The sequence below is a fragment of the Numida meleagris genome, chromosome 3 (genome assembly GCF_002078875.1).
Source record: "Numida meleagris isolate 19003 breed g44 Domestic line chromosome 3, NumMel1.0, whole genome shotgun sequence".
NCBI classification, from domain to species: Eukaryota; Metazoa; Chordata; class Aves; order Galliformes; family Numididae; genus Numida; species Numida meleagris.
Genome location: NC_034411.1, coordinates 3167977 through 3182846, shown reverse-complemented (window position 1 = coordinate 3182846; position 14870 = coordinate 3167977). Strand labels below are relative to the sequence as shown.

At 42.6% G+C, this 14870-nt stretch overlaps 1 protein-coding gene across 2 annotated transcripts in view; it reads right to left on the bottom strand.

The window, feature by feature from the left end:
- The window catches only part of ZC3H6 (zinc finger CCCH-type containing 6), a 30541-nt gene extending 15677 nt beyond the window's left edge, over positions 1-14864 (bottom strand). The window contains exons 1-2 of one of the 2 annotated variants that reach the window (XM_021391465.1): positions 14325-14864; positions 886-1063 (exon numbers count right to left, since the gene is read on the bottom strand). In XM_021391465.1, coding sequence (XP_021247140.1) covers positions 886-1063; positions 14325-14416 — 270 coding nt within the window. In that variant the 5' untranslated portion in view covers positions 14417-14864. Of the gene's footprint in view, positions 1-885; positions 1064-7567; positions 8095-14324 lie in introns of those variants that run through there. The other variant, XM_021391466.1, reaches the window with a different exon arrangement.

Sequence of the window (14870 nt, the reverse complement as noted above, 5' to 3'; positions counted from 1 at the left end):
AAAAATCTTGGAGGGGCCAGAAACTTGCATATGTCTACAGAACAGATTAGCATCCTCTCATTTTCTGCTGAGAGAACAGAGCATTAGTTCATACCGGGTGCATTTAGATGTATGCTTTTGCAGATTTAGAGGGACAACTAGCTGTATACAAATCAATTCTTCTGCCACTCTCCTCTAAACCGTATCAGAATGCTATAGTTCTGTGATTTTTTAGTCAATGACGATCAAATTTAATTTTTTAGGTGAAAATTTTGTGAACCTCTTGCATTTACTTAAGAATCAATCAAAACATATGTTACACACGTTATCTTAATGAAGCTTACTGAACAGTTCACTCTTCTAGCATGAAATGTTCCACTTCCACAACTACAGTAATTAGCTGAACAAACAAAATTGAGCAAGAAAACTCACTCCCTACTGTTCAGCTACCATCACCCTTGCTGGTAGTAAACAAGCATCCAATGAAGATGTGTCTCACAAAACAACAGTGAGAATCAATCCGATTTTGCTTTTCTTTTAAAAAGAAGTCAATGAAACAAAAGTTTATGAAAATGCATTTGGTTTAGAAACTTACTTGTTAGCTTTGCCTATCATCTGGAACGTGCTACAGCTTGATTATTTAATGATTGACGATCTCTTACCTCACACAAACTGTCACTGAAACGTGTGAATATGCACTGCCACGTGTCAAAATCTATTTAAACAAATTCTTCAAGACTGAAGTGCACTATTAAGACAGGACATAAAAAATATAGACAGTCCAAAGACTGTCTAAATAGTAATACTGTTTTCAGACAACTTCTCTAATTCCTCGGATTCTTGTCTAAACCTGGAAAGCTGCAATTAAAATAAGCACTTGCATTATTTTGATTTGCAGTTTCTAACCTTATGCTTATCCCGTCTTCTCCTTTTTGACTTTTTCTTTTCTTTTTCTTTTTTGCGTTTCTTCCGTGATTTTCTATGTCCTTTTTCATTTTTCTGTTTGTCATCTTTTGAACCATGTTCTTTCACATCTTCATATGCTGCGTCATCTATTTCACCATCTTCAAGCTCTCCATCTTCTCTGTAGGAGGAAAAATAAAGACAATTTTATTGTACTGATATTATTACCCATCTCAACTGTACAACAGCACAGTAAAAAGAAAAGCACGCAGTATTTCTTTCCACCAGTTGCACCATCACATGCATACAAATACACACTACAATACCTGTCACCCCCAGAAAATATTTGGATTTTCTTGTGAAGAAAAATGGAATAAAAGTCATTAAATGTCCTTTAATTGTACTGCCAAAAAAAGTTTTGTTTTTTTTTTAAAACTCCTCAGAACAAAGGCCTTCTGTCCTTCCACAGTTTTCTCCAACTGAGTTAAAAATGCAGCTTCAGCATATCACCCATTGCTGCACTTAAATCCACTCCAAACTGAAAAGGCACTTAAACCATTTCCAGAAATGCTTCAGCTACAGTGCTTTAACATGCCCTTATTGTACTCTACTTGCAGAACAGACGCAGTCAAATACAAAGGCCATTAAAGCTCTGTGGAAACCATACGTTCAGGAGTAGCAATAACACAAACCAACAGCTGGGGACTGCAGGGCAAAGAATGCACCGTAATATGAACGCATCTCCTTCAACACACCAGTTTTCCTGCAACTAAAGATGTGTCTGTAGCACCTACGCCTAACAGCCAACGTCCTGAGCAATTCCTAAAAGGAGAATTATGGTCATAGTTACGTCGATTCTTTAAAAGAAATGAACAGTAGCAGAGGAGAAAAAAGGAGTAGGTGACATTTAAAGACCATTTGCTAGAATTTAAAACTCACAGAGCACAGACATCTCGTGCTATTGTGTTAAGACACCTGTTTGTTGTTCTTGTGTGGGCTGTCGGGGATTTTCTTCCCCAAAATATCCAGCACTGACTTTTGTAGGAGTTTGCTCCCTTTGTCATAGCAGTAACTGACACAATAACCATTGCAGATGGAAGAACACGCATGTGACCGTAACTTCTGCACAAGAATGTGACTGTCTGAAAGCCTTTTTTTTTTTTTTTGAGTAACACCAATGGATGATTCAAAATAAATAAAGATTAACACAAAATGCAAGACTTCAAGTGCTTGCTGACTAAATAATAGGAAGGTTTGTCCTGATCTCTACCTGTGCAGGAAAAAAAAAAATACGGTTACTAAGCGTTCACATGTTATATTCTAACCCAAATAACATCCCTGGAAGATATTCACCTTGGAAGAAATCTATCCAACACAACACCAACTAACTTCTTTCCAACCCCTACTCCTTGCATACTGCCAAAGCAATCTCAATTCCTCCTCTCTTATTTGGCATTTGTTGCTTTTATCTGTGGAAGAATACACTACTTTCGAACTTCAATAACTGGCTCTGTATAACTATATCTACGTTCCTTTCTACTGCTTCTGGAATTCAGAACCTTGCAGGAACTCAATCCTGAATTTTTACAGAGATGGCCAGAAAATGACACTGGTGGCCCAGTGCTGGAAACCACCAGCCCCTCAATGCTGTACACTTAGCAGAAACTCAAGAAAAGCTGTCAGGTGGGGCAGCAAGGGGAGAAGCCCGCAAATACCAGAAAACCATACACAAGGTCACAATAGGAAATTGAAGTTTTCTTTAGAAACCTCTACAAACTGTTGAAAGTCAGAATCCTCATTTACTAGAAAACAGACGTCATAAAACTTGATCCATCTGATGGAGAGTGTGTTAAAATGGCAATATTCCTTGCGTACTGTCAGTCTAAGAGCCAAAGGTGTTACCAGCAAGCGTCAGTGCTGTATGAACAGGACTGCAACTATGTGCTAATGAAGGCTGAAAGTTTGTGCACAGTCGATGACCGCTGAGTTCCTTGCAGGATACATTCTGATGTCCCTGGGAATGCAGGAGTGGGAGACAGGGAAGACAAGTCCAAGAGTACATAGTAAATTGTGATCTATGCCTCTATGTATTTCAAACAACCAAGAAACTGGGCATCACAGGCTTTCAAAGCCTTTTCTACACCAGGAACAATGAAGATCTTTGATCTGCTCGGACCTATGCTATGAAACAGCTGAGAATAATTACACCATTAGAACTGCACAGATACCTTTTTTTTTTTTAACATACAATTATTTAAGCAGAAAACTGTTTGACATCCTTGTCCAAAGTCTGGATTTGAACACTATCGCATGGAGATGATAGATATGATAGATATGATAGATAGCATGATAGCTATCACATGTTAAAGGAACACCTGAATTATCAGCTCTTTATTGAGATGTGTTCTGACTGATGTGCCCCCATAAACACCACTGAAAATACATTACAGTATTTTAAAAAAATGATCAAGCACGATTGCACTGGGATGTCTCTCAAAACAGCCAAGAAAAAATACCAGAATTATTAAATTAACAGTTTAATAAACAGAAGATTAAAGATTTCACACCGATGTTTAATCTTTGATAAAAGCCAGGCTGTCTCTAACTGGTATCAGAAGACCATAAAGTTCAGAGATGCACGCTGCTCTTACCTTCTGGTACATATCTGCTGAGGAAAACTGCTGGTATTTTAACAGAAACAATTTGGTAACAAAAAAAACCTCTAAGCTGTTGATTTTTTTTTTCCTATCAGAGAAGGAAGAAGTGACAAACAGCTACAAGAACCTTAGGACAGACTGCAAAGCCCAGGAAAGCTGTAATTTATCAAGCCGTGTGGCATTCATGTAATTAAAGATGATTTGCCTTCCTGAAATACAGGGATCTTAAGCCAATACAGGAATACTCCTGTCATTGCCAAGAGATGACACTTTCATATGCCTATGCCTTGCTGCTGAGAAAGGAAGAGGTGGGTGGCAGGTCTTGATCTCACCTGCAAACAGAGCTAGATGAAAAAGTAAAACGATTTGGCATGCAAACCAAAAGATGCCTGAACTGAACCCACTTTGCTTGCAGTCTGCCTGGGGTAACTAGCTAACAGGATTCATGATCCACCACGTCTGATGCACCTTTGCTCCAGAAAGATCCTGAGGGATCCTGATTTCAACAAGCCACTTCCATTCAACAATTGCTCCTGGTGAAAAAGAAAACCGCAGCAGAAATGAAATGAACCTGAGACCCAGAGATATTCCTGGTAACCTTCCAACAACAGTACTTTAAGATAACTTAGTATCTACTATTGGAGAAAAAAATAATTTGGTTGTGGTGCTTACATATGTAAAACATGCACATACCCATCGCTAAGAAACATGCAAACCTGGACTATGTGAAACCAGAATGCAAGTTCTCCAGCACGCTGACTCTGAAGGCAACAGGAATTCTTCCAAAGATGATCCACGATGCTTTTCAAAGAAATTACCAATTGCTGGTGGCCCATCAGTATGATGTAAATACTAAATATCTGCATTTAAGCTAGATCAGTTTGAATAATGTTCGAGCAGCAGTAACAAGACCATACTAGGGCAGTCATAGTAACACTAAATGAAAGAATCAAGAATTAAAAAAAATCCCTTACACTGAAATTACATAACCATAATACTACAAATGGATACAATAGGAGAAATGTACTGAGGGGAGATCTCACTGTTGAGCAAAAGTCTCAAGTTCAGACTCCTCTCTTCCAGCAACGAAACCGGCACCCAGCCTTTCTGTCCGCCTATTTCCATCAGCTGCCCTCAAGTTCTTCATGCATCACCACCAGATCTGGGACAGGTTTAAGAGACTGCAAGAGAAGGATGGCAGAAATCCCACCCAAAAGAGCCAGAAGGAACCTGCCTGAAGATCTCACTGCATCAAGACTTTAAAAGGTTTACAAGATTTGGAAGGCACCTCTTAATTTTCAAGGCTATTCGCCTCCGCAACATAAGGTTTTAAGCTTTATGAACAAAGTGCAAATCATTATAATCATTATAAATTTTGCAAAGGCAGATGCTGTCCTTCCTGATTTTAAATTGTCTTTTTACTGACACTGACTAAAAAAGAAATAGAGCGACAGCATTTGAACATTCAATCACTTGAACTTGACCAGAGAGGGCATCAGTTCACATTCATAGGATTTTGAGCAGCTTGGGGTAATAACTAGTGAACTGCTAGGAGCAGTGTGCCATAGATTTTTATTTTTTTTTACAGGAGTGTGAAAAGAGAAAAACTAAAGATAAAAATATAAAATCTATGTTTACGCTGAACAGTAAAATAACAAAGAAAACAACAATAGAGGCATTACAAAACAACAAAGAGGCATTAGCCTCTTGCAATAAGCAGAAAATTACCCTCAGACCTGGGATGCTGTCTGCTAAATTTCTGTCCAGAGCTTTGTCAGTTATTTTTGTTTGTTTGTTTTGGGTTTGGTTTTAATATTTTCAGTATTTGTAAGTGAGGGGAGCCAGAATGTATTTCCTCCTCTGAGGAAAAATATCCAACTCTCCCTTGCCTCTCGGATCATAATAAAGCAATATAAATTGAAAATATTAAAATTAGAAGATCATACTTAAATGACAGAAGAGGGAACCAGAACACAACATAGTTTATTCCAGTTAGAACAGTTTACAGTCTTGGACTGCTGAAGTCCTTAAGCACACAATGACTCTGAAATGAGCGCCGAGGGCAGTAACGGGTATTAGGGCAGAAGTGGTAATTAGGCTAGATTAAATCATCTCGCAATTTGTCCACCTCAGTCCTGCATTCACAAAGAAGCAAGCCACAGTTCTGAGTTCCTGTAAGAAGAATAAATGCATGTGCCAGGGAGAAGAAAAGGGGAAGACAGACATGGCTGCTGTATTTAGTCCCGCTGCATCTCCTGGAACCTGTTAGAACCCAAAACCATTAACAACCACAATGCACAACCCCAAAGGGGATCGTGGATCACCAGCTACCAAGAAATGGAAAAAGAAAGAAAGAACTGAAAACAAATACTCCTGGATCACCGGAGAAAATAGTCTTCTAGAGATGTACTGAAGACAGCTCTGTTTGCTAAGTCATGGCAAGCAGCGAACTTCGACAACTGGAGAAGACTCCAGAAGGGACCGGAGAGATGCACAGAAAGCAAAGCTCACTCCACCAAGGACATCTACCCAATTAAAATACTTTCTTCAGTAAAATACGTACTGTAAATGCTCTTTGGGAAATAGGCATTTGCCAGTTACCAGTTCCTTTGGGAACTGCTGTCGAGTATTTATTGTTCTGGGATGTGTGCAGGGCTCAAGTAACTTCCCAGGTACAACCACTGTGCAGAATCTCAGTAACACTATCCTTTGGATTGCATTTCAAAGGTAAGGTTACAGAAGCCCTCTCTGCTCTCCAAATGCCTAAATGATTTCCACAAAAGCCTAGAATTTTCCAAGTGCCAAACTTTAAGAACACTTATTAAAAAAAAAAATAAATCAAAATCACCGCATCAATATAATTTGAAAATATAATGGTCTAAAACGTACCACTTCCAGGAAACAATTTAACTCTTCCACAAAGAAAGTTTGAAGGAAGTGACAGGGCAGAAAGCACCTTCAGTTCAGGCTTTTTTCCACCCAGAAGTGCAAAAAGGAGTGGTACACTACTGAGCGAGAGCAGAGCCTGCCCCTTTCAGACACTTATTCCACAGACTTGGCTGCGGGCAAGCAGCTTTGGGCAGGGCTTTCGGTGCTGCAAACCAGGCCTACCTCGTTTCCCACTATGAGTAATGAAAGTCAACAAACAGCTGTGGTCTGGAAAAAACAGAGCTAGCGGCTGATTTTCTAGGAACCGGGTCCTAGCTTTATGCTGCTTCCCCTTTGGCACATCCCTGCAGTCACACCGCTCATGTAACAAGAGACGATAGGAACTTCTGTTTTGCACAGCACAGCACACAGAGGATTCTGAAGTGACACAGTATCTCGGTAGGCTTACATTCTTGCTGGAAGTGTCTGACAAAAACAACGTTTTCTTGATCTAGAAAACACAAGAAACCATCAACTTATTTTCTTCAAGGCTTCAGCTATCTTTCGACTATCCTACAACACAGCACAAAAACATCCTGCACTGAGATCATGCCACCACGCTGGTGGGGGGGCAATTTGCAATGTGTTTCCTACACGACCCACACCTCAGGAGTCAAAAGATGGCCTCTGCTCTGAAGGAACAAACATTGGCCAGTAGTTCTTAACTTCTGCCACGTGTTATTTTCCCCTAATTCTATATTTGCATTTGTGAAGGCTGAACTAAACCCGATGCATCTTCTGTCTCTGTATTTGATAACCGCTCTTCTACATTTCCAAGGAGAAAAAAAGAATCGGAGCAAAGAGGGAGTCAGAAATCACAGGGAAAGGGCAACAACCACTGCAAGAAGAAAGGCACACTTCAGAGGATTCCACACAAGCTGCACTGAAGTGAATGAGCAGCATCATATGCATCTATGAGAACGCAGACTGCCATGAAAAGCAGCGAGCTGCCCAGGCTGGTGGGGACTGCTCGAACCACGCTCGGAAGCTGGTAAGACAAGCTTCGAGGTAACACCTTCTCCTCAACTGTTTCCACAAAGTGACAGCTGAAAGACAATACCAAGCTGTAATGGCATACCAGTCACCTTTTTATTCCTTACACTGTCAACCATCCTGAGCAGCAGACTCTTCGGAAAAAGCACGTTCCTCTCCGCAGCACCCAGCCCATCCATAGGTGACCTATGCCATAGGTTAGGCAGCAGCTCCACAGGACACGTACTGGCTTCACGTGGCAGCCCTGCTGCACAGATCAGACATTTCCTATTGCATTTTAAGTCCTTTTGGAAGAGAAACCACAGCACCTTCATTAGCTATCCAGTTTAAGTTACTTGGAGGTTGTTTGGCTACCGCTGCCTGATCTGTTGGAACTTCTTCATGAAAAGTTCTGGAGAAGTTTAATAATTCAAACAAGTTGGCAACTGGTACTACTATTTCCTCATAACCCGTGGGAGGGCAAAGGCAATCCTGATATCCAAAACACAGGCGATGCAAAACTAAATAACATCACCCAAACACCACGAGCTAAAGCCTAAGCCAAGGCAGCATGCTGGAACTGGTCCTTTCCTATGATCCCTGTACAAGGACAATATACAAAAGAATTAAAAAAAAACACCTTTGATTCCTCTCCAGGAAGAGGTTCCTCCAGGAACCAGGCAGGAGAAAGAACCAAAATTGCTGATGGATAACTCCCTAATCCACAATTTCCAGATACTTGGAACTTGATGGATATGCGGAATAAAACCATAAAGCATTTCCACTGCCCCAAATGTATTTTAGTGCATCTCCAAAATGGATTAGAAAAGCACAGAAGCCAAAGTATTTGGGCGGGAGAGTCAGTCTGGTAAAATCATTGCAAGACCAATTATACAACATGTAAAGTAACCCACCATTACTCCAGCGTTTACAGTTTAATTTCTACCATTTGGACTCAGCTTTACATCACCTTTCCTGCCCTTAGCCCAAATCATTTTTAAAAACCGCATCCTTTACATTCAGTGAAGGTGTACAACTCAAGCTCCCAAAGCCCAAGACACAAAAAGCAAATGCAGCTACTCAGTACACCGATGACTGAGGAAACCAGAAGGGTTTTCCCTTTGGGACTGCCTTTTTAATCCTCCTAACACAGTTACTCACTACACATGCAAATACAGCAGGTGCTACATGAGACTTATACTGCTGCATATTCTAAGAACTTACACGAATGAAATCGCATGACCAAGATGTAAATCTCTATCTATTCTAAATCTAAATCTCTAAATCTAAGATCTAAATCTCTATCTATCTATCTATCTATTTTAAGTCTGTCTTTTGTAGGTTTCATTCATAGCTGAAGAAAGGCCTCATTTAAAAATTCTTACATTTTGGTTTACGGTATGATGCGTTTGACTGTATCTATTAGATAAGCCCTAAAGCAAATACTAATGACCAACAGATTCCAAAAGAACTACCAAAACTAGATGAAGTACGCAGTACATCAAATTACAGGCTGTAAACCTCTCCCTTTTCCTTCTGGTGCACAGAGAATTGCTGCAAAGAAAGGATGCAGTAACAAGACTGCAAACGTTATAAATGAGCAGCACCCTAACACATTAAGTAATAAATTAATTTTAAGAAACTATTAATTTCTGGTGATAACTGAATGTTACAGTCCAAAAATAAAATACTGTAACAGTTATCTCTTCCTAAAATGAGCACATTGTTAAACTTCCACCTCTTCTTCCTGCAATTAGTTCTAAAGATGTGGTGTCATAAAACATCCAGGATGTCCAAAAACTCATCACCTCATATAGAAGCAGCATATTAACAGCCCTCAATTTACAGGGGCTGGTAACAGCCTCATACACTCACCCTGCTACCCTCTGTCATAAGGCCATATAATGCAGGAAAGAGAAAATCCAAGTGTTTCTGGCACAGGCCAGAAGTCATTTAGCAAAAAAGGCCTCCCCAGGTATTACTTCTCCTTAACTCCTTTGTGGGGACACTTTGTTTAGTACCCCAAGCCAGGTTTCTCCTTCAGCCCCTCTAGTCCAGCTCCTCGTGCACTCCTGCTGCTCCACACTATGCAGCACTAGTGACTGTGCAGCCCTTTACTTCATCACTTCTCACAACCACATCACAAAAATTACACGCCTAAAATAGGATGCTAGAGGGCAAAAATTGACTACATCCTTGCAATCCACTACACTACGGCTTTCATGAATGATAAGAACTACAAAAAGTAGATGTTCTCGCACTTAGCAACAAGCCAGTGTTTAATGAGCACAGGCTTTTCCCACACATATCACAGGTTATGTGGGACAGAGCTTCCAGGTGCCCTTTAGTTTTGACCACTCTGCAAACATACAGCGATGCCAACCTACAGCCTGCCAGTGAGAAGTTACAGGGCAGACTTGTTGGCTTTTGAACCCACCTTCTGCTTTTATCCTTCAGCTTGCTCTAGCAGATACTGTGCTCCCATACAAAGGGGAAGGAAGCCAGAAAGGCAGGGATAAGACGTGCCAAAACTCAGCTTCCTGCAGCAGAGGCTTTCTCACCCTGCTGCCTACTCACCTCCACTAACAGGGGCTGGTCACTGCACTACAAGTTATGGACGTTGGCACAGACCACGTCCTCTGCCCCGGGAGGAAGAGGAGTAAGAGCCACGCAAGTCAGATGCACTTCTGCCACTCCTGCAGGGTTTGCTGGATGGTAACTAAGCCTCATTTACCCACAGGGCACATCAGGGAGCGATTCTCTCTTCGTTTCCCATTTTCCTAATGTCGAAACGAGTTTTGAAATCATGCTCCTAAACAATGAATCATGACAAGGTTGCCTGCTGGGATCACAAAACTTACGAATGCATTCTTTGGTGATTAACTATTACAAAAAAAAACCCTCTCTAAATACAGTTGTAAGTAAATATTTTCTAATCAAACAATGCACATACAGACAGAGGGCATCAAAGCACGGGCAGAACAAAAGACACATTAAAATCATCTGCTTTAACATTAAAGATGGTTATGGCAAGGGAGTCTGGGAGAGTGGTGGGGCTGGACAGCATGAGCACGGATTATAGGAGATCCTGAGCCCTCCAGCTCAACAAAAGCTTCCCTGATCCGTGCGGCTGCAGTGCAGCACAGAGCCAACGAGCCACAGGGATCAAGGCAAGATGCAGGCAGAGCAGCATGCAAAATATTGCTGGCTAAGCAGTAACTGAGAAAATGTCTAACTGAGGTGTATAACACGGATTTCAATTTACTGTTACCCATACTGTTTACAACCAGCCACTTGTGCTTTTCCCTTTGCTTCCCACTGACTGTGATTTCCCAGAGCAGCTCTCCATTACAAGGAACCAGACAAACCTGTTCTATCAGCAGTTTAAAATGGTGTTTGCCAAGGACACCAGTGGAAAACTGGTACACTTTCTTCCTATGAGAGAGCTGGAAGAAGAAACTGGGAAAAGCAAAATAGAAAGAGGAGAGTGGGCAGAGCACCTATTTGCCTGGTTTATCTAGGCACAGGCAGGACACACTGAGCTAGCAGAGCAGGCTCTGGAAGCCAGCAAACTTGAGCAACCAAGCCCTTCGGCCACACCATAGAACTCAAACTGGTTTATCACAGACAAGAAAGCGGCTATCAATTTAAATTTAAAACACAAAAACTGTCTCCATCGTAATGAAAAAGCATACAAGGATGATTTTCCTGGCCCTTGGAAAAGGAAGCTGAAATACAACAGAAAAGCCTGACTGGCAAACAAACAACAAAAAGGGCAAAAAAAAAAAAAAATATCAGGACAATTTTCTCCAGAAACTTTACACAGGACATTTGGGTGTGCATCAGAGCACTGGCTCTAACAGAATTTGCTTTGTTGCACCGTGAGCTGGTTAAAAGGGGCCTGATAATTACATTTGAAATGCAGTTCCTAAGACCACGCTGGCCGCAGAAGCATCACCTGCACTGCTGCGAGTTGTGAGCTAGTAGCTCAATGCTCAGACCCATCGTTAGGGGGGTCTATTTTTGCTATTTTTACAGCAGTTAACAGTACAGGAAATCTCTAGTCCGGAGATGAAACAACAGTAAAGCAGAGATGGCCAACGGAAAGAACCAGGTACCAACCTGATGTTTTAGGTATTAAAAAAAAAACCAAACACTCAAATTCACAGAAAAGTTATTTTCTAACGTTTCTTGCACTCATAAATCTGGCACTGCTCTAAAATGCAGGACTAGTTGAAAGAAACAAGACCTTCTCGTGTCAGTCACAGCTCGGGATTAGTCAGAAAACCAAAGCCCACAGAAGCCTGCACGAGGACTGAATTCTTGTATATTTGTGGCAAGCATTTAGTCCCATCTTAGATACATAGGGAAACCAGCCAGTATATTCACCCACAGCGTTATGTATAGGGCATGCCTATAAAATAAGAAGATTCTTTTGTGTTGATATCTGCCTGCACCGTTCCTCTGACTTCTTTCTTATCCTTTAAACACGACCTACAGAAGAAGCGACCCTTCATAAAACATAACGACACAGGACAAACTTAAGAAGAGACACCTGCTTTCTGGATGTATGGGAAGTCTCAAACACATTAGAGAGCATGAGGTAACTGAAAACATGTAAAGAATGAAAAGCCTTCCTTATGTAATCAGATGCCCCGTCTACAAACAAGGAAACAAAGCCTTTGGATTAGAACAACGCTTCCATCGCAGAACAGACGAGGGCTTTTAGTATTTCCTACTGCTCAAAACACTCACCAACTTCCTCCTAACTCCACAGACCAGTTCAATACCAAACTCATAAACGTTTACAGAAACTCCATTAACTTATGCTGCGCAAAATTGATCTGTTAATGACCTCACTAGCTTCCTATTATGGGCTGCATCTGTAGTAAACTGCTCAGTCTGAGCTACAAATGGAGCAAAACACTGAATGCAAGGCAGAACATATTGAAACCACACATATCAGCTTTAAAACACCAAACTAGTTCTAGAGTAAAACTCCACGCTACCTAACAATTTGAGCATACTCGCAGCGTTTCTACAGAACAGACCTAAGCTACTACACCTTGCTTTTCAACTTCCTACCCAGGAGACTGGACAAAATCAACTCAGCACTTCAAAAGCATTCCGCTGCACGCTTCCTGCCCCCCTCCAGCCAGCCACGTTTCTGTGGCAGGGAAAGCCCTGGCTTTTGTTTGGGCCTTGCAAGCTTACCAGCTGGTAGAGAAACTCTATACATTTCAGCTAGGCAAAGTATTACACTTTCACAATTACACTTACGTATCTAACACAACACCAAGACTCCTCTTTGGGGTGTTTTAGAACATACTAGGTGTATTAAGAATCCACTTGACTACAAATGTCTCAGGTCAGAGGGGAGCAGAAGTTTTACCAAAGTATTATGTAGTATTATTATTATTTATTTATCATTGGTCTTCCGCTCTCCTGAAATGAAAGCGTTATAGAGCAATGTTTATAAATGATCATGTCCTGGAAGTACATCAGGCTGTTAAGGAGTACTTATTTACTCTATTTCACAATCTCCCAGCCTACCAACAAGCGTACTGGTGAGAACAGCTGCTAAGAGGAAATCTGCTTATCACATCACATGAGGAACTAGTAACTAGAAAAACAATGCTTACAGCAAAACAGTGGATAAAGTTTTTTGGGGGCTTGTCCTCAATGAGAACTTCAAAACACCATGCCTGAAAAAGTATCTGCAGTAAAAGTCAGAGCCTTACAAAATGCATGAACTCTCAACAAAACACTTCCGCTGCAAAGATGTAACAAGTATGTCCCCATGTGCTGCTATTTTACTTTTTACTTATCACTCTTTTTGGAACACACAGTGAGGCACAACGTACACTATTTCAAAATTAAACATAGGAAGCAGGAATCAGAATCTCTGGGGTCTGCGCTGAACCCCTTGCTATGTCACAGGGTGATTTTTGGACAAGTTAGTCAGCTCGTACGGCCCTCTGTTTCCCAACTGGTAACACTGAGTTTATGACTCTTTCTCCAGTGAGGGAAGGTTACATTCACTCCCAAGCCTTTAGGTGTTGTTCAGCCCTCTGAAACAAGGACCAGGCAGGGTTGTGGAGCTGTGTGGGGCGGACAGAACCGAGAGGCAGCTGTCGCAAAACAGCATGTTAACTCCTGCCCTTGTGTTAGCAGATGGACACCGAAGGACTGGTAGCCGTCGCCCTGCAACGGTATTTTTGGAACTAGTTTGGAAGGCCAGAGCTGCCCGGAGAAAGGGTTTGAATTTCCAGCAGCTGCAGGAGAGAAAGGGAGGGAGGAACAGAGGTCCTTTCACCAGGAACAGGACTCTGGTGTTCTGCGCATGGGGATTGAGAGGTGGCAAAGATAACGTCAGTCAGACCATAATCTGCATAAAAAAAGATCCAGTTAAACGTGGAAGGTGTAATCTGGCAAGAAAATGACGTTAAATATGGATCTGGTGAGAATTTCACACAAACAAAAGCAATGAACGAAAACAACTCAAACACCCTTTCCTACCTGACTAGCAGCACCAGAGCGAGGGAGAAAAAGAACAATGGTGACATTCAACAGACACCCGCTGGAAAGTGCAATTTATGGAAAGAAATGGAAAACAGCCCCCCCCTTCCCAGCCAGAACAAATAAATGAAGATGTAAAACGCATGCATTCCAAAAAACAAAACCCTACCGCCAATGCATCAAAGGCACCTCGGATGCGGTGAGCCCCCCCCGGAGCCCCCCACCCCAAGGTGACCGCTCCCGCCAGCGTTAACCCCCTCGGCACATCAACACAGCATCATCATCATCATCACCATCATCATCACCATCACCCCACTCGTATCACCACCACATGAGAAGCGGAGAGAGAGAAGAATGTTACTCGACCTTTCGTCCCCTGCATGTTGCCTGTCAGAGTCGGGCATGTTTGGGTCAAGAACTGGGTTTGGGGGTTTGGAGAACAGGCTTTCAAAGGCCATGCTGCTGGCCGTGGTGTGGTGAGGAGGAGGGAGGTGGAGGAAGGCAGGACACCGCCGCTGCGGGAGGAGGAGGCGGCGGCGGCGCGCACGGCCGCTCCGGGGGCGGCTCGGTGAGGAGGAGGAGGAGGGCCGGTCCCTCCGTGCGGAGCGATGATGAAGGTTGCACTCACGGTTACTTAGTGGGACACTAACGGGCACTCAGTGCAGGGCGGGCTGCACAGCTGCGCCCGGCCGCCCCGCGCGGGCGGGAGGAGAGGAGGCGGCGGCGGCGGCGGCTCGAGGAGCAGGCCCGGGGCACAGGAGAACGAGAGGACACACACACGGGGGAAGGGAAGTGCTGGTGGCCGGAGATGGCTGCCCTATTTCTTCCTTACAAACATGGCGCCCGCTCGAGGCACTCTCACAAAATGGCGGCGGCGGCGGCGGCGGTGATAGCGGCGAGGGCAGCGGCGGC